At 34.9% G+C, this 19,831-nt stretch overlaps 1 protein-coding gene across 1 annotated transcript in view; it reads left to right on the top strand.

Annotated features, from left to right (window-relative positions):
• LOC107716727 (dedicator of cytokinesis protein 4-like) overlaps positions 1 to 19,831 on the top strand; it is a 74,242-nt gene that overhangs the window by 48,212 nt on the left and 6,199 nt on the right. Inside the window, exons 22-47 of the mRNA XM_016523265.1 lie at positions 1,058 to 1,228; positions 3,366 to 3,558; positions 4,449 to 4,573; positions 5,330 to 5,464; positions 5,547 to 5,645; positions 5,753 to 5,847; positions 5,945 to 6,020; positions 6,927 to 7,027; positions 7,270 to 7,328; positions 7,417 to 7,565; positions 7,990 to 8,075; positions 8,794 to 8,820; positions 8,933 to 9,028; positions 9,115 to 9,175; positions 9,360 to 9,453; positions 9,794 to 9,942; positions 10,274 to 10,360; positions 11,080 to 11,184; positions 11,719 to 11,860; positions 13,726 to 13,892; positions 14,055 to 14,141; positions 14,378 to 14,554; positions 17,542 to 17,625; positions 18,390 to 18,509; positions 19,015 to 19,142; positions 19,397 to 19,517. Of these exons, the coding sequence (XP_016378751.1) occupies positions 1,058 to 1,228; positions 3,366 to 3,558; positions 4,449 to 4,573; positions 5,330 to 5,464; positions 5,547 to 5,645; positions 5,753 to 5,847; positions 5,945 to 6,020; positions 6,927 to 7,027; positions 7,270 to 7,328; positions 7,417 to 7,565; positions 7,990 to 8,075; positions 8,794 to 8,820; positions 8,933 to 9,028; positions 9,115 to 9,175; positions 9,360 to 9,453; positions 9,794 to 9,942; positions 10,274 to 10,360; positions 11,080 to 11,184; positions 11,719 to 11,860; positions 13,726 to 13,892; positions 14,055 to 14,141; positions 14,378 to 14,554; positions 17,542 to 17,625; positions 18,390 to 18,509; positions 19,015 to 19,142; positions 19,397 to 19,517 (2,934 nt within the window). The remainder of the gene's footprint in view (positions 1 to 1,057; positions 1,229 to 3,365; positions 3,559 to 4,448; positions 4,574 to 5,329; positions 5,465 to 5,546; positions 5,646 to 5,752; positions 5,848 to 5,944; positions 6,021 to 6,926; positions 7,028 to 7,269; positions 7,329 to 7,416; positions 7,566 to 7,989; positions 8,076 to 8,793; positions 8,821 to 8,932; positions 9,029 to 9,114; positions 9,176 to 9,359; positions 9,454 to 9,793; positions 9,943 to 10,273; positions 10,361 to 11,079; positions 11,185 to 11,718; positions 11,861 to 13,725; positions 13,893 to 14,054; positions 14,142 to 14,377; positions 14,555 to 17,541; positions 17,626 to 18,389; positions 18,510 to 19,014; positions 19,143 to 19,396; positions 19,518 to 19,831) is intronic.

Raw genomic sequence — 19,831 nt, 5'->3', positions numbered from 1 at the left:
ATCTATGAGGAGACATATGCACCCTATCTCTCTCTGTCAGCCTATCATGTTGGGGTTAACCCTCACCCCCTGCTGATCTTCTGAGCTTCCTCCCCAGCAGCTATGAATACTCTTGATGCATCTGATCTACCTCTCCAGCCTCTCTCACCCACAGGAAGCTCTTTTCTTTCTCATCATGCAATTAAGCTACAAACATTCAGTCTTTTCTTTCTTCATTCGCCCGTTCGGCTTTCATGACTTGCCATGGGACCACCATGCGCATTCTCTAAATGTATCCACGCTCGTTTACACCCTTCAAAGGTGTTATTTGAAAGCAATTCCCACTTTCTTACCTTGAACCCTTCAAACCTCTTTGGGTACATTGTGTGCCATTCATCTTGTGTGTGTGTGTGTTTTTTTTTTTTGCTCTTTCTGATTGAAATGTTTAAAAACGGAAAATGCACTTCACACAAGTGTCTCCAGGTTTGACCTTTCTTTCTTTCTTTGCATGCCATTATATTTAGTATATTGTTACATTTAAATCCCTTCTGTCCTCTGATTGATTTGCAAGTATAATTTTTTGTATAATTGTCGGTTCATGTGTTTTTTTGTTGTGAAATCTTGACTGATGTTGATAAAGTAAACGTAAGAATAGCTTTTATATTGTAAGTAATATTTCAAGATGAACATTTACTGGACTGAAGCAACTTGGTTTACTTGATTATCATTTTTCACTATTTTTTTTAAAAATTGTTTTAAAATGTGAACATCAAATATAATCCATCAGGCTTTTGAGGAATGTTTATTTGATCATTTTTCAATCATTATTGTGTTACATTGCATTATGTGATTTGCCCCCACAATAAAAATCACAGAGCTTTGATCATAGAACTAAACATTTAAATATCATCTTTCTGGGAGAAATGGAGCCATAAAAATATTGAATATGATGCTCAACAGGGTTTACAGCGTTAAGAATTTTTTACTGGATAAATATTTTTTGGATTGTTTGGATTTAAAAAAAAATCCAATTAAATATTTATTTAAATAACAATTGTCTGATATCATATACCTGCAGGCGTCTGAGTACTTGTTTAAGTACATTGTACAGTCACGGCGTCTGTACGCGGCGGCCACCGGAGGCCAGAATGAGGAGGAATTTCGCTGCTCTGTTCACGAACTCTTTAAATCAATCCACCTGTTCCTGTCGCATGAGAGTAAGGGCATCAGCCCCATCACACACACACAGGTGAGACATACACAGGCCTGTAGACTGGATACAAGTTTACACCCTTTTTAAAAAGTATGTACTGTACTGAGTGATGAGAAAGCATGCATTTTTTTTTGTATGTAGTAAGCTAATATTCTAGCACTTGAGAATACTACACCATCATACAAGTGCATTTTTACAACCTGAAGTGCTCCAATTCCAGGTCTATAATCCAAACAGTCATCTTACACTACCGTTCAAAAGTTTGACATTTTTTTGGGAATACGTCTCCTATGCTCACCAAGGCTGCATTTATTTGATCATAAATACAATAAAAATAGTAATATTGTGAAATATTATTACAATAAAAAACTATTTTGAATGTTTTAAAATGTCATTTATTCCTGTGATGCAAAGCTGAATTTTCAGCAGCCATTACTCCAGTCTTCAGTGTCACATGATCCATGAAGTTTGAAAGAACAGCATTTGAATTAGATTTTTTTTAGAACAATGTAAAAGTGTTTACAGTCACTTGATCAATTTGATGCATCCTTGCTGAATAAAAGTTTAAATTTCTTTCCCCAAACTTTTGAAGTGTATACCGTTTCAGGAGTCAAAATTGTTGAATGGCTTATTTGTTTTCAGGAATATTCATAGTGAATTTTCAGGTTTGAAGCCTTAATACCTTAAAAATTAAATAAAAGGTCAATTTAAAATTAAGATAATAATAATAATAAATAATTGAAAAAGGAAAAATAAGAAATAGTATGTAATATAAGTAATAATAAATAATAATAAATTTTTCTCATTAAAAACTAATGCAGCATTAGATTACGTGTTTCTCATTTTAGCATTATTAGTCACTTGCTGATTCAGACAGAAATAAGATGTGATTGTGTTGTGATTAGCAAGTGTTGTTTGCAAATTGCAGTTAACTATTACTACTACTACTTCTTATATTATTTTATTTAGTGTTCCTGTGGCTCAGTGGTAGAGCATTGCGTTAGCAGCGCAAAAGGTCGTGGGTTTAATTCCCAGGGAACACACATACTGGTTAAAAAAAAAAAACTGTATAGCCTGAATGCACTGTAAGTCGTTTTGGATAAAAGCGTCTGCTAAATGCATTAGTTATTAATTAAGTATTGCAGTTGTTATTTTTCAAATCTTTTGCATAAAAATGATTTGCAGTGCGAATGGACCCAAACTTGGGTCTGCTATTGAAACTGTTATTGATGACCTGAGTTTGTTGGCAATATTACACTGCATTATAACACTGTCCATGGATACATACCACCAGATACACCATCTATTTTCAGGGTATTCAGAGTATTTGCACTAATTTAGCCCTATATCTCTAAACAAGACTTCACATTGATTTCGATTAGAATTTAAGATGTGTAAGGAAATTGTATTACGACAATATTTTACCCATATCGGTACCATTTTACAAATCTGTACCGTTCAGTTTTACTATATTTGTGAGGACATTTCGAGAAATCTGCCACTCAAATACATACACTAGGAGCATTTCATGAATACAGTACTTCTTTTTCAGCCCCACCCAGATTTGTTCTGCTAGCATATCGGCGTTCAAAGCTCAGTCAGCCCATGGAGAGTTAAGCCAGTCTTGATGTACACAAACAGACGCACGCTGAGCGCGCTAAAAGCCCGCCACACCGTCACGGCCCGCCGAGCTCAGAGTCAGCTGAGCCATGTGTGTCTGACTGGGGCAGAGAGACTCGCTCCCGTTCTTTCCGAGATTGCTTTCGGTGGAGACGTGTGCGCACATTCGCTCGCACTGAACTCTCACACAGGTCTGTTCTTGTTATGGCGGCCCAGCAGGAGAGCAGATTTCAATTAACACGGCCAAGAAAAACAAAGCGTCTTTGGACACCACGCCATAATCTGAAGCACATGCAGGCGACTGGAGCTGTGCCAGATTCGTGTCGCCGCGATATTTGTGTGTGCGCGCCAGTGCCTTTGCTTACATCTGTTGTTTGACATCCCCTACCGCGCCAGAGGAACATTTTCCCACTAAATCAATGTGCAAATGCGCTTGGAGGAAGATGATAGCGGCATTACAGTGACACAAATGCACAAACATACTGCAGCATGTATTAAAAAATAATCGGGGTTTTCCCGTATTTAAATAACTTGTTTATTGGCGTTTTCGCAGGCCGTGTTCCTGAGATCGTTCCCGAATGTGTGCTGCGAGCTGTTAAAGATCTTCAGCATGAGAGAGGTGGCAAATCTGGCCCGCGACACGCTGAGCAGCCTGCCTGCCCTCGCGCACACAGACTGCCCTCTACAGGCCGTCAAACTCCAGTGCATGGCCAAGACCGTGGAGAGTCCTCTTTACATCAACCCAGGTAAAGTTTTCTGTTTTAAAGTAATTAAAAATAAACAATTGTTGCTGAAAACACTGTAAAATCAAATCTAGGTTTATTAGAGGCCATCTAAATGCTACAATGTGTATATACTGTTAAAGCCTGACATTAAATAAATAGGCTGCAAATTCTTTTTATTTTATTTTATTCTGTTTATTAAACTTTTTTGCCTAAAACAAAATCAATGTTTTGTATCATAATTGATACAACAGGCTTTTATGGCTCATATAGAATGATATAGGAGAATATGGAAGGAAGAACATAGTTTTATTCAGAGGTCTGAAAAGCATGTGGCCAAAAAGTATACAAAAGTATACTTTTTAACAGTATAACAGACTAAAATGAAATGCATATAAATATCAGTTGTCACTCTGTATCTCCCAATAATGTGTCTTGGTAAGATAGTATTTAAATGTTTAGTTTTATGATCAAAGCTCTGTAGCTTTAAACTTATAATGCAATGCAATACAATGATGATTGAGAGATGAATAAATAAACATTCCTCAAAAGTCTGATTGTATCATATTTGATACTGACATTTTAACATGATTTTTCTAAAAACTGATGTATGGATAATCAAGCAAACCTACTCCAGTCCAGTTAAGTTATTCTTGTATTTACTTTATTAAAATCAGTCAAGATTTCACAACAGATAGACATATGGACATTTTACAATAAATCTAAAAGGTCTTTAACTTGCTCAAAAAGTATTAACTATCAATCAGACAACAGAAGGCATGTTTTAGATTGTGTACAGCAGTTTTCTTTGATCATTCAAAGGCCTTAGAGATTTGCGTATCAAATATGAGACAGTAGGCGTTGTAGAGTTAAAAGTTGGTTGATTCTTATATGTGTGTGTTGTGTGTTGTCAGAGTCCAGGTGTGTGCTGTTACCTGTAGTGCTGCGTCTGCTGCACACACACCTGCAGGAGCAGAGGGAGCTGGTGCTGTGTGCCAATATCCTCACCAGCATGCTGACGCTCAACACTCCAGCCACGGTCAGTCTTACACTAAAACTCTGCTGCTAGAGTCATTTTCCTACTGTTTACTCCATTCTCTGCATCATTCATTTGTTCTATTTATTGCTTAGCTTGTAGCTCTTGTCCTTTTAAATTTTTTTCCGATTAGAATTGCTGGTGAGATTTGGTATGCATTTTAGTTGCTGATTTTGTAAATAAAAATGTAAAATTATATGTGTTTGATTAAGGGCTTATTAATTTATCTAAAAATTATAATTATCTAAAAATAAGTTTGAGAAAAAATTACAAATTTCATTGTGGCATGTATGTAAATTTTCGCAATAAGGAAATTTGCAAGTAATATATTATTGTAAATAAATATATGGAAATAATATATATTATATAAATATTATTTTTTTCCTCATTAAAATGGCTGGTGAGATGTGGTACATATTTTACTTGCTGATGTTATATTAAAAAAAATTAAATTACATTTAATGTTAATTAATTATGTAACCAAATAATTTAAAAAAACTCCCTGACCTGTATGTAAATTTAGCAATAAGGGAATTTGGTGCATTGAAATATTTTTAACCTGAAAGTGATGTTTATTGAATATTTTCTCCTTTACCACAGTAATATAATGGGGCTTTTCTTAGAAAATATTTATATATGCGATTAATTGTAATTTAATTTGATCAACACATATTTATAATATATGAAATATTTAAAAAAGATGCTAAAAAGATGTATTAATCCATTATAATAAAATAAAGTCTGTTTGTGCCTCTGTAGGAGTGTGGTGTGTCTGAGGAGGTGAATCTGGTCATGGAGGGTCTGTCTGGAGTGTTACTCAGAACTATACTGGAAGTGACCAACCGGCCTCAGCCTGCCGCCACCTCGCTGCGCCTGCAGTACCAGGATGTTACTGTGCGTGTGTTACCTTAGATTTTTACTTCAGGGACAGTATTTCAATAAATTGAATAACAAATCAGATGTGTGTGTGTTTCAGGGTGAATTTGTTGCCTGTTTGCTCACATTGCTGCGTCAGTTGAAAGATAAAGAATACCAGCAGCTTCTCAGCAGATTTCCCACTAAAGATGAACTAACGGTAAAATCATTTGATAAACATTAGCAGAGTGCATTGCAGCTGTTTAACTAGCTTATTCTGCTTGGATAATAGTGATTGCTGTTGTCTAACGGTACAATCTATTACAGAGTTTCCTCCTGCAGTTATTCACAGTCTTCAGAATACTTATCCGACCCGATATGTTTCCAAAAGACTGGACTGTCATGAGACTGGTCGCTAATAAGTAAGTGTGGAAAACAATACCAGAAATAGTTTGTATATAACCTCATTCAGCCATAGAAATGTTTTATTGCTTGATGTTTCTGTTTGTTTGTGTTTAGCGTCATCATAACCACCATCTTGTATCTCTCTGATACCCTGCGCAACAATTTCCTTAATGAGAAATTTGACTTCAAGGTAAGATTTTACATTTACTACTGTTCAGAAGTTGTTTTTTCATCAAACTGATAAAAAGTGAAATGTTCTGAAAGATTTCTATTTCAGATGAATGCTGTTCTTCTATTAATCAAATATTCCTGAGAAAAGTAATAAAAATTGTTAAGCAGCACAACTGTTTTCAACACTGATTATAAGAAATGTCTTGAGCAGCAAATCATCAACAGAATTTCACTATTTTACCATTTTTATTATATTTTTGATCAAATAAATGCAGCCCTGGCTTCTTTCAAAAACATTCCTGAATCGAACCCATGACCTGGCTGTTGCTAACATCAAAAGTTCACAAATTTAATTTGATTACAGTAAATATAATGAAGTATGTGAAACATCTGCACATAATCTTATTTCTCAATGTTTATATAAATAAATAAAATATTACATTTATTTTCTGCTCTCTAATGTATTAAAATACCCGTCACTTTTACTATTTCATTAAATATGCTAATATATTCAGATGTCTTTAGTACACTGAGTATATGTGAATGCAGAAAATCTAAGAGCCATGAACTCAAATCTAAACTATAAAAATGTTTGATCAAGTAACCTGTAAATAATATAAAATATTTATAATGTAATATAATATAATATAATGTTATTTAATATGGTAGAATCAACTTGAATACAGTTGGTCACACGAGGGGGAAAAAATATGGGTCAGATGAAGTAGAAATATTTCCTTAGGCTAACAACTGCACATTGTTATTCTTTACAGTGTGCCGTATGAAAAAAATTTAAAAAATGACTGCATAGGAGAAATGTCTTTTTTTCTGTGTCTCCTAGAGCATCCTGGGAACATGTGAAACATGTGGCTGCAATGCAGATAATCATCGTCAGCATCTTAATTAGCTCTCTTTTTATCTGTAGGTATGGGAGTCCTATTTTTATCTCTGTATAATATTCATCAACCAGCCCTGCCTCCAACTGGAAATGTTCCCGCCCTCCAAGAGGAAAAAAGTCCTGGAGAAGTGAGAGCCCTTCCTGTTCTTTTCCTTTATATGATCAGAATCCTACCAGGAATGAGATTTCACAATGTAAAATAACACAATCTGCGTAATGAGACACTATTAGTAGCAGCAGGTTTAGCGATTTATTGTATATTGGATAATTTGTAGTTTTACACTGTGATCATTTTGCAAGTTGCACCATGGGAAGACCATTGCAGTATTACCACAATATTTGACATGATTATTTTTTTATGTTCTTATAGGTACGGTGACATGAGAGTGATGATTGGCTGTGAGATTTTCAGCATGTGGCAGCATTTGGGTGCGTCCACTTTTACAAACCTGCATTGAGCACTTATAGAGTCACATGACCGGTGCATATAAAAGCAATGTATGGTGTTGTCTCTCAGGTGACTATAAGTTAAGTCTCATTCCTACCCTGATTGGTCCGTTCATGGAGGTGACTCTGGTACCACAGATGGACCTGCGGAACGTCCTCATCCCCATTTTCCACGATATGATGGACTGCGAACAGCAACGCAGCGGCAACTTCAAACAGGTGCTGAAATCACAGTCTCATAAACATGTTTCAACCTGCGAGAGCAGCGTGATGTTCATGTCATAGTAAATTATGTGCGGGCGTCAAGAGTAAAACGATGTGGATGAGAGGAAATCGAGCTTGTTTTACCAAGATCATGTCGCTTTGGAATGGAATCATAATTTGAAAAGGATTGTCAGCAAGGATTTGAGCTACTCGTGCAAATTTAAAGTTGAACTACAATGGATATATAATTTATTTTCTAAATGCAAGTCTGGGTTTTTCAGTTGTCTTGCAGAAAGCCCGTAAAAATAATGATTAAAAAATTGCAAATATTGCCTGGAATAGTCATGCATGCATACCTTGAACAACATCATAAGAGGATTTAAAAACATGCTGTACGAATAAAAACTGAAATTTTTTTTTTTTACATTTTCTTTTAAAGGTGGAGGCCAAACTAATAGACAAACTGGATGGCCTGATGTCAGAAGGAAAAGGAGATGAGACATACAGAGAGCTCTTTAACAACATGTGAGTCCTAATTCTTTCCTACTGTAAATGTTTTGTAACTGCAATGAGAAATGTGTGCTTTAAACTGTATGTACTATAAATGAAATATAAATATAAAATAGTCTATGCTATTGTTCAAAAGTTTGAGGTCAGTCTTTTTTATGAAATAAATTAATACTTGAAGTCAGCAAGGGCTCAATTGATAAAAAGTGACAGTAAAGATATATAATGTTACAAAAGATTTCTGTTTCAAATAAATGTTGTTGTTGTTTTTTTTTACTTTCTCTAAATCAATGAATCCTGAATAAATGTATCATGGTTTCCACAAAAATATTAAGCAGCTCAAATGTTTTCAACATTGATTATAATAAGAAATGTTTCTTAAGCAAATCAGCATATTAGAATGATTTCTGAAGGATCATGCGAGACTGAAGCCTGAAAATACTGCTTCACGGGAATTAATTACATTTTTAAGTATATTAAAATAGAAAACGGTTATTTTAAGTTGGAATAATATTTCACAATATTTCTGTTTTTTACTATCATAAAATAAATGCAGCCTTGGTGTGAATGGCGATTAAAAAATCTTATGACCCCAAATTTTTTAGTGGTAGTGTATAAATACAAAATATGATATATTTTATATAAATATAACATTTGACAAACTATTAAATATAAGTATTACGTTTTAAAAAAATAATACAACATTTAAAAATGTTTTTCTATTTTTCTGCATTAGAATTCCACTGTTTGGTCCATATCCGAGGTAAGACCCTTATTAAATACTATGTACTGTAAAGTTGGGTGCAACAAAATAAAAGTTTTTACTGTTGTTTTAATTAGTTCTTATAATCATTCTAAATATGCCTGTGATTTAGTCTCCTGAAGAAGATTGAGAGAGAGACCTGGAGAGAAAGTGGCGTTTCCCACATCGCTACCGTCACACGGCTAATGGAAAGATTGCTAGATTACAGGTAACTCAGACACACTCACATCCATACACAGACCGCATACAGTATACAGAACAAACACGCTCATGTCCTTCACCATTTCGTCACAGGGACTGCATGAAGATCGGCGAGGTTGATGGGAAAACAATGGGATGTACAGTCAACCTTCTGGTTAGTTTTGGATATCACTGACATTGTTTAAAAGTGAATTGTGTAATTTATTTCATGTACTTAACCTGAGATCAGGAAACATATTTGAAAAACCTTTCATTATTATTGTTATTTGTTTATTTTGTTTATTGAGGCAAACTACAGAAAAAAACATCTTCTGCTCACATTGTCCTGTTCTTTTCAGAACTTCTACAAAACTGAGTTGAATAAAGAAGAAATGTACATCCGTTATATTCACAAGCTCTATGAGTTGCACTTGAAGGCACAAAATTACACTGGTAATAATGCCTCAGCATATTTGGGTTGATCTGTATCATTAATTTTGTACTGTAGCCTACCTCTGATCAAAATATGTGGCAAGTAATTTCTGCACCAATTAATTTTTTTGTATAATAAATAGATACATTTAAATAATATAAAATGTAATATATTTAAATTGTTTTTAATGTTCATTTTAATAATTATTTTTATATATTGATTTTTATAATTAATATTACTTTTAAATAATAGTATTTTGCAATAATAATAATAAATATTTTAGAATTATATATTTTTTTTCTATTATAAATTATGATATTCTAATTACATTTGTTTATGATCTTTGTGACTGTGTTGCAGAGGCGTCCTACACCCTCCTGCTGTACGATGAGCTTTTGGAGTGGACCGAAAGGCCTCTCAGAGAGTTCCTCACGTACCCCATGCAGAGCGAATGGCAGAGGAAGGAATGCCTCCATCTCACCATCATACACAATTTCGACAGAGGGAAAGTGAGTCCATCTCGCATTTTAGGATGCATTTGATCTCATTTTAAAAGCCAATCAGACTGACAGAGATTTCGTGTTTCATCACAAGTGGCTGATTTCCAGCTGTTGTGACCATCGGTGACACAATGTGAACACAATGTGAACACGGGACAACATAGGAGATGTTCTTTTCTTCCTACATACTGCCATCTTGTGGCTGAAACCTATTGCTGCAATTACTCAACCGTTTTGATTAGAGAAGGGGTACTTATATGTAGTTAAAAATAGGCTTTTATAGGCTTGTATGAAATATTACTGTTATTTTAATCATTAAAAACTGAACTGTTCATTCTAGTGCTGGGAAAACTGCATCATACTGTGTCGAGAGCTGGCCAATCAGTACGAAGCGTTTTATGACTACAGGAACCTCAGCAAAATGAGGGTAAGTATTTCCTCGTTATGGACCATGCAGTATGTGGGTATGTATATATTTATTTATTTTATTTTTTAAATCATTTACATTTTTGGTATTCATTTATTAAATACATATTTATAATATATTTATTATATATATACAGTGTTGGGCAGTAACGCATTACTTAGTAACGCGTTACTGTAATTTGATTACTTTTTTAGTAACGGAGTAATTTAACGCGTTATAATTTTCAAAATAGTAATTAAAGTATAGTTACAAGCCGAGGTCTCTATACGTTATTGCCGCATTACATTGCTGACTGAATGCAGTGTTTTATAATCTAGAGATTGTAAAAAGGATTAGCACAGGCACTGTCGAGTCAAGTGCCAGTGGATCAGAGACCTGCTCCCGCTATATACAATTTTTTTTTTCTTTATAGTTTTACAGTATTTATTTAATTAAGAGTATTTTTGCGCACACTGGTTTGCAGTTTAAACACCCAGTGCCTATAAATACAGTGCTTATTTGAACTGAATTGAGTTGTTATTATGTTCATTACACTTATGGCCAATTGTTATCCTAATGAGGCGTTTGGCTTTAACTGTTAAACTGAATCTCCCCAGTTGTTTTTTGTTTATTCTGTTACACAGTCGATTGCTTCACAGATTGTGGCAGTCATTTGTCACATTAACAGCTGTTTGTGTTACAATGTGCTCAATGGTCTGTTTTATTTGCATGTTTGATAGATGATGGAAGCCTCTTTATATGACAAAATAATGAACCAGCAGCGGCTTGAGCCAGAGTTCTTCAGAGTCGGCTTCTACGGAAAGAAGTTCCCCTTCTTTTTAAGGGTACAATTCTTCAAGCATATTTGTATTATATTTATATATGTTTGTATACATATTATTTATGATAAAACATAATATAATATAATAATATATTATAATGTCATATAATAAAAGCTGATTACATGATGTAAATATTTTACAGATATCTCTGTCTTATTCATCCATTGTTTTTGTATTTAGAGTTTTCAAATTTGGGTGAACTATGGCTTACAACTTATTTATCCTGTAATTCAACATCTTGTCCTCTAGGGGTCACTTTCCCTCCAGATCTAACCGTAACCCATCTATAATTTGAAACATTTCTGCAACATTTCCTTTTTATTGAGCTATTCGCATTTTATCCAATTGCTATTCTTCATTTTCACACCACAGTGCAATGGATGGATGATTGTAATGGGAATGGAGGGGAAATGAGAATGAATTAGGAATTATGAAAGATTTACTCTATTCTCATTTAGTCCCTCAAATAGTCGATATTGTGTCCAGTGACTTCCACTTTCCTCATTGCTTCTGTCTGTGTGTGTTGTCACCGGACAGAATAAAGAGTTTGTGTGTCGAGGGAACGATTACGAGCGTCTGGAGGCCTTTCAGCAGCGGATGCTCAGCGAGTTTCCTCACGCCATCGCAATGCAGCACGCCAACCTGCCCGACCAGACCATCCACCAAGCAGATGCGCAGTGTATCCTTAAACACATTTTTTGTTGATTTTATATATTTTTTTCATTTAAATTTAATTTAATTTTTTTTTCTTTTGTTCATTATGAAAGTCACAAAAAATTGTTTTGAATAAATTGACAATTTTTTTCTAAACAAATTTGACAGTTTTAATGTGACTTATAAAAGAAAAAGAAGATGAAAAATGAAATGGAAATGAAGATGAAAATGAGAATTTCATCCTGTAATTGACTGGATTTGTTTATTCAGAACGGTACATTACAAGTTCACATTCAATTTCTTGAGACTGTCAAATTGCTCCTCAAGGGTTCATAGATGATGGCTGGTGTGTGGATAAGGGCAATTAAAGAATGGAGAAGTGCTAATAGGGCAGCTGTTAGATGTGTAAACTGCTGGTCGGCAGCCAGCAGCACGGTTTCTAATCAGATGAGTATCTGCTCTGTGACCTCTTCTCTTCAACCAGCTGCTAATGGTCTGGGCCCGTATTTATCAAGCCTCTGAGAATTACTCTCAAAAACGCTGCTAAGAATTTGGCTCAAAGCTGCGCTCAAAAGTTAGTTATCAAGCATCTCAGTCGTAATTTAAGCGAAGTGTAGGACTAAATCTTAAGTGTCAGTCTTAGAGTTGATTCACAACACTTTGCTGTGCCACAAACGGGGTTTTGGATGACGAAATACGCATGGACCAATCACCAAATAGATTTCCTTATTTAAGAATATTCTCAGATAAATTCACATTGGTTAAATTCCTAATATGAGTTTACATTCAACACACATTTGACAAAGAATTTTCAAAAGAATACATTATGGTAAGGAAACGAATCATCATCACAACCTTCAATTTAGGGTTGTGCCGGTAGACGAGAGTATCGTGTATCGACGATAGTCAGAGATATCGCCTGTTGATGATTTATTTGTCAACAGCAAGGCAATTATTATCCGTCAAAAATATAGGTGCCTATCTTTAGTGATGCAGCGCGGAGAGCCACTTCAGAAACTTGCCGCGGCGCGGCTGGTGAGTAGCCGGGATCAGCTCCGGCGGCCGTGTCGGAGCCGTAACGTGCCGCAGACGTATGCAGTGTAAATAAGGGGTAAGGGATTTATTCATGATACAGTGTAGGTAGCTTCACTGATTATAACGGGAGTGTTTTTAAAGAGCATAATACTCGCGGTAGGCTGAAGTCAGTTATGATGTTCTATGGTAATGTAAATATTCTTTGCTCGTTTTTCTTTTTAAAAAACTGGGAAAATGAAACTTTTATTAACTGCTCGTCGTCAAACATTTCAAGAACATTCTTCCTCTCCTGAAAGATTCGCGCACGTCTCTGTCTCCTCAGCGCCATCACAAACCCCTACTGGCAACTCCTAACCATTTGAGAGACCTCTCGAGCTGTCTTAAATAACTGGGAGAGTAAGAGTGATTCTTAGCTTTAAGAAATTTGATAACTTGCTTTTATACTTAAGTTTGAAAGTAGGAGTAAATTTAATGAATTCTCAGCACTTAAGACTAAAATGGCACTTTGAGAAGCTTGATAAATACGGGCCCTGATAGTTGAGTGTATCTGTGGCATAAATTCATGAGTAGCTTGAACTTCTCTCAGACTAAGGTTTTATTGCTCTATTACAGTTAGGAGACTTAAGTGTCAGTTATGCTTTATTTATAAGTATCACCTTTGTCTCAGATGTTTCTCCTGAATCCCATAAACAAAGAGCAACAAATGAGATACATTTGAGATTTATTTGAATCAAATGAGAGCGTCTGAGATTATTAATAATGAGATTTTCATTATTAATGAGATTATCTGCGTGTGTTTATTTATGTGAACTGACTGAATGAGCTTTGCACGTCCCTTAACTGTTCACGATTCAGATCTGCAGATCTATCCCGTTAGTCCTGTCCCTGAAAACCAGGACGTCCTGCAGAGAGACGGAGTGCCCAACAACATCAAGAGCTTCTACAAAGTCAACCATATTTGGAGGTTTCGCTACGACAGGCCTTTTCACAAGGGCACCAAAGACAAAGAGAATGAGTTTAAGGTGCTGTTGAGCCATCCATCCATCCATCCCTAAGTCTCTTGCTCTCCTCTGTGCTGGTCTTTTCATTCTCTGTTGCTAAAGTCTTGGGCACCAAGATGATGAAATGATTAAATTTTTTAAAATCAGTTTTGTGATGTTCATGTTGTTTGTGTTGTGTTGTAGAGCCTGTGGGTTGAGCGGACAACACTGGCCCTCGCTCAGAGTCTACCTGGCATCTCTTGCTGGTTTGAAGTTGAGAAAAGGGAACTGGTGAGTCATAGCATAAAAAAAAAATCACTTTTTTTTCTCATTTTGACAAGATAGATGTAGACTGCAGCCTTTCATAAATCATGAAAACTGCCTATCACGTACAAGATGAGGTTTTTCCAAGCACTTCACCACTGTCATGAATTTAAAGTAACTGCCCCCAAGTCTGCAATCCACCATAAACACAATCATATAAACATAAACAGAGACATCATAACCTCGGTGTGCTTTCAATACAGGTGGAGATGAGTCCCTTGGAGAACGCCAGCGAGGTGATTGAAAATAAGACGCTGCAGTTGAGGACGCTGATCGCCCAGTGTCAGATGAGGCAGATGCTGAACATCAACCCTCTCACCATGTGCCTGAACGGAGTCATCGATGCTGCTGTCAATGGAGGACTGGCAAGATACCAGGAGGTACGGGACTGGATGGAGAGCAGGGTCAATCTGCTTCTGGTAGATTAGAGGTGGACTTTGTGGTGCTTGTTATTTCACTGCCTTAAAACTTGGATCAAAAAGGTAGAGTACTGCAAAAAAGAATGGGGAAAATTGGAGTGGGAAAATGTGCAAAGCTGATAAAGACCTACAGCATTCACACTGACTCGAGGCTTGTATATTTCAAGCTGTTTGTAGCTTCAACATACAGAAATTCAACTACAGCAATGCTACTCTATAGTCGAAAACAAACTAGTGAACGATTAACTAAAGAATTATTTTATAACTATTGTAAGTATTATTTTGTAAAACTGTGTAATAGTGGAAATATCACTAATGTAAAATGTAGGGAATCTGATTTTTATTTCCACTAAAATAAGTCATTTTAATCAAAGTCAATATTTTAGGCAACTGGTTAGTTCAAGTTAGTAGCAATGAGAAAATAGCTTTTATGTTGACAAAATAAATATTGAAAAATTGAAATCTTTGAACTGCTGTGATCCAAATGCCTTGACTTTGTTGTTGTCTCATGATCTTGGTCTTGAGCTGCTAATAAAAAGTAGCTACACTTAAACTATTTTATTTTATTTTAATTTTTTAAGTTTATTTTATTGCATAGAGAGCAGTATTTATCTAATAATTTATAGTAGAAAAAAACTGATGAGCTACATATTATATTGTATTATTTAGTAAAATTATTATACAGTATTATGATTATAACTTATGTCAAATGTAGGGAATCTGTGTTAAAAAAAAAAATTATAATTATAATTTTAGTTAATATTTTAGGCGGCTGATTATTAAAATTAGTAGCGATGCTGCTGTTATTTACTCCCCAATATTAATTGAATACAAATGCAAATTATTATTTTGTGTTCAATTATTATTACAGAAAAAAATACTATTACACAAAAAAGTTAAACATTTGAGAAAATAGTTTTTACATTGACATATCAATTTCAAATACATCCTCTGAGTTTTGATGTCATTTATTAAAAAAAAAAGAAAAAAACTGTTTTATGGCATTTTATGAAATTAGGCAGTCAAAATCTCCAATCTTATTCAAAAATGTTTTGACTCTGTTGTTGTCTCATAGCCATGACAACATAAATTGTCTGTAAAGTGATTTAATGGTCTGAGCGCAGACTCCAGTTTCAACTTCTTCCTTTTAGCAAGATGAAAGACCGGTTTCTAGCTGTTGTTTTCAGCGAAACCCTCAAAAGAGCATTGGGTAGATGTTCCTGATAACCCGCACCTGGACGCCGGCGCACTGAACGCTCTTTGTTTGCACGTGTCAATGTTTCCGAATAGATTACATGAACAGGGACATAATTAATCTTGACAAACTATCAATCATTCTAAAGGTCTAAGCCTCAAGCACCGACGATAGATCACTGTTTTTCAATGGAAAGCTTATAAGGAATGTATTTGTTAAATTTGTGTAAGCAGTACACATCAAAACATGCATAATAAAAACGCAGTACGTACCAGATTCATCGTAATAACGAGTCGTAAACGCATCCACTGCTGTAAATCTCGGTTTAGTTAGAAAGGCAAGGGTCCACTGAACAACATCCCATAGAGCACGTTTAGTCCAACGAAACAATAACGTTGTAATATGGATGGTTATTCCTTTGTTTACGTCTCATTTCTTCGGGGAGAGTTATTGTTTGTATCCGTTATGGAATAACTTGCACTCAAAAAACTGCGTCTTGGTAGTAAAAAGCAACATGGTTTTGTAGCATACAGCTGTATGACCATATCAGCGTGTGGTTACTGATTGTATGACCAGCAAAAAATGAATGCTGTATGTCTGGCAATCAGAGTATGTACTTGACATACAAAGCTAATTCTTTTTTTTTCTTCTTTTTATTACTCAAAAATGATTCTTATTGTATTTCTCTAGTGCTCAAATAAATCACTTATACAATGTCTAAGATTCAGTCTATTATTTTATAATTGAAAAAGTATGCAGTGGTATGTATAATGACTAAAATAGTTTGTAGTTCCCTTACACATTTGTAAGGGTTACATTTGGTGGCTATTTTTCCTCAAACGGGGGGTGTGGGGGGGCTTGGGACTAGACATAGTCTCAGAAAAATGGCTGCAGGAATCTAATTTTTCATGGTATCTTCTTCAAATTTGAAATATAAACTCATGAGACATGTGACTTTCAACCCATTACTGGATTGCTCAAGGACTAATTTCATGTATTTGTGTATGAAATAAAAAAAAAAACATTCAGTGTGGTACAATTTTTTTTCAAGGCACTTCAGTGTCTATAACTTTTTGTCTTTTTGAGCATGATCAACTCTGGATGATGAATAGTAAATCTTAAAGTGTCTTCTTTCCAAATATACCTAAATTGTCTGTGTAGCACACTGTTGTCAGGAACTGTTACCATTTTAAGTTAGGTAGGTCATTTTCAGCTGTGAGTCCCAAAATGGGGGGAGCAGGTTAACAGGTTAATGACTAGCCCACATCCTCACACTTCATAGGACCGTTTGCTGTGTGTATCTCTGACAGTTGCCAAGCAACAGCATGTTGAGCACTGGCCTTTTGTGAGTGTGAGCTTCAGCTAACTCTATTAAAAGGGAAGAGCTTACTGCAAAGGTCCTCCTGAATCCCAGCATGCACCTCACTGCACAGAAGATGAGTTTACCACAGAGCACTGGTCTCCAGGTCTAGTCACCGGGCTATGAAAGCCGGATCAAAATGACACTTACATATGACAATTAGCATGATAGATTAAATGAGAGTCGTGGAAACGTTCCCCCAGTGTTTTTGTAATGTTGCATCATAGTTTCTAAGAAATGAGTTGGAGTGCAGATTAGTTTACAGCGTTAAAATGGCTGTGAGACATGCGCTGAATTTCACACAGTGTGAGTTTATTTATTAACTCTTATTTTCTTAAAAATGAGCCTGAATACAAATGATTGATATGTCTCATTATGTACTTTCTCATGCAGGCATTCTTTGCGAAAGATTACATTGCAAATCATCCAGAGGATGGAGAGAAAATTACTCGTCTTAGGGAACTGATGTTTGAACAGGTACAAAAACAATAATTATTTGTGTTAGTGATGTGACGCTCATATTTTTTTTGTCTGTTCATTTATTTAAAAATATGTTAAAAATTCTGTTCATACAATGACTTTAATACATCTGATGACGAGTCTCTAAAATATAATGATATTTATGTATTAACAATTCATTATATTTGTTAAAAATAACTTTTACTTAAAAAAAAATATATAGTTAAAAACTTTAAATATTTTGAAAATAATAAGAAAATGATATTACTTTTTTCTTGATGGTTGCAAAACATGTTACTTTTAAAGATAATAAATGTAAACTAAAAAAAAAAAGCCAACATTCACACAGAATATACATTTCTAAGATACTTTCTTTTGACTATTGTTTATATAAATATTTAGTTTGTTTTTAAGAATAATAAAAAAAATTCTCTGACTTCTTGCAGGCCCATATTCTGAATACATCTGATGACGAGTCTCTAAAATATAATGATATTTATGTATTAACAATTCATTATATTTGTTAAAAATAACTTTTACTTAAAAAAAAATATATAGTTAAAAACTTTAAATATTTTGAAAATAATAAGAAAATGATATTACTTTTTTCTTGATGGTTGCAAAACATGTTACTTTTAAAGATAATAAATGTAAACTAAAAAAAAAAAAGCCAACATTCACACAGAATATACATTTCTAAGATACTTTCTTTTGTCTATTGTTTATATAAATATTTAGTTTGTTTTTAAGAATAATAAAAAAAATTCTCTGACTTCTTGCAGGCCCATATTCTGGAATTTGGTTTAGCTGTGCACGAGAAGTTCGTCCCACAGGATATGAGGCCGTTACATAAAAAGCTTGTCGACCAGTTTCACGTAATGCGCTCCAGTCTGGGGATTCAAGTATGTGTACTTTTACACATATAGATACATATTCACAGGTCTTAAAGTGGAAGTGTGTAAATTTTTTGATGTTAAAATGCATATCCCATCTTGATATGTAACCATAAGTGCCGGTCACACCAAGGGCGCTAACAATAACTATAAAGTTTTAATTAGTCCACACCACATCTATAATGATAATGGCACAGAGGAATAATGTTGGAATCACTTTCAGAACAATTTTTTCCAGCTGTTGAATGATAAAAACATTGACAGCCAATCAGAAATCCCGACCATTCGATCATAGCAACATTGGCTCAATCAGTGGCAAGAGTTTGGGGCGGGGCTATCAAGTTTTTCTGACCAATAGCAGATGAATGTTTGAGAAACCTGTTTGATAAGTTATTTTTGTTTAGTGTCACTAAAGGTGTTGAAAATGACATGTGTGACCTTTAAAAAACTGTGTTCATTTTAACAAAGGATTTGATGAACCACTTCCTATAACAGTTGATATGTTTTTGTTTAGCCACAAGAGTTTCCCGCTTATGTGCGAGTTAGTCCTCTGCATTTTGCGAATGGCAGCCCGCGCACATGCAGGACCCCCGTACCTAATGCCATCAGCCCAGATGGAGGCCGAATCGTGGCGAGACGCAGGTTTGTGTTAAACGCCATGTTAAAAATGTTTCTTGTGTGCATTTTTGAAATATAAGCTGAAATGCTTTAAGGTCAGAGATAAAAGGGTTTTGTAGTTTGAGAAGTTGAACTCAATTGAGATCTCAGCCAAGTAGATGCTATTTAGCAATGCTTATGTTTTGGATCAGGTTTGACAGATTGGCAGCTTGAATGCACCCACACGTTTGCTAAATTTATCCTCTGTTTTTCTCTTGTGTCTTTCAATTCTCTTTCAGTCCTCTCAGCTATCCGGCTGTCAACAGATATTCCTCATCCTCACTGTCATCACAGGCCTCAAACGAAGTGAGCAACATCACCGGCCAATCAGAGAGCTCGGATGAGGTCTTTAACATGCAAGTGAGAAATTCTAAGATACTCTCAGTATTAGGGAACTAAAACGTTACTAAAAGGTAACGCAACTACCTTTCAGAGTCATACAACCATTCACTTTAATTAATTAATTATTTAGGATGAATTTGTCTGTTCAATGCTGTTAGCTGTCACTGTCATGTTGCAAAAAAGTGCAAAACCCATTCTTTTGTGCCAGAAAATGCAGCGCTGAATAAATAATATCATTGGTGACATCCAACAGTTTAAAAAATATATATAATTATTTTGATACAGTTGTAATTATGTAATTATATATATATATATATATATATATATTACAT

Source organism: Sinocyclocheilus rhinocerous, unplaced genomic scaffold, assembly GCF_001515625.1.
Source record: "Sinocyclocheilus rhinocerous isolate Xijiao unplaced genomic scaffold, SAMN03320098_v1.1 scaffold1201, whole genome shotgun sequence".
Taxonomy (NCBI): domain Eukaryota; kingdom Metazoa; phylum Chordata; class Actinopteri; order Cypriniformes; family Cyprinidae; genus Sinocyclocheilus; species Sinocyclocheilus rhinocerous.
This window is presented reverse-complemented; position numbering and strand designations above follow the sequence as displayed.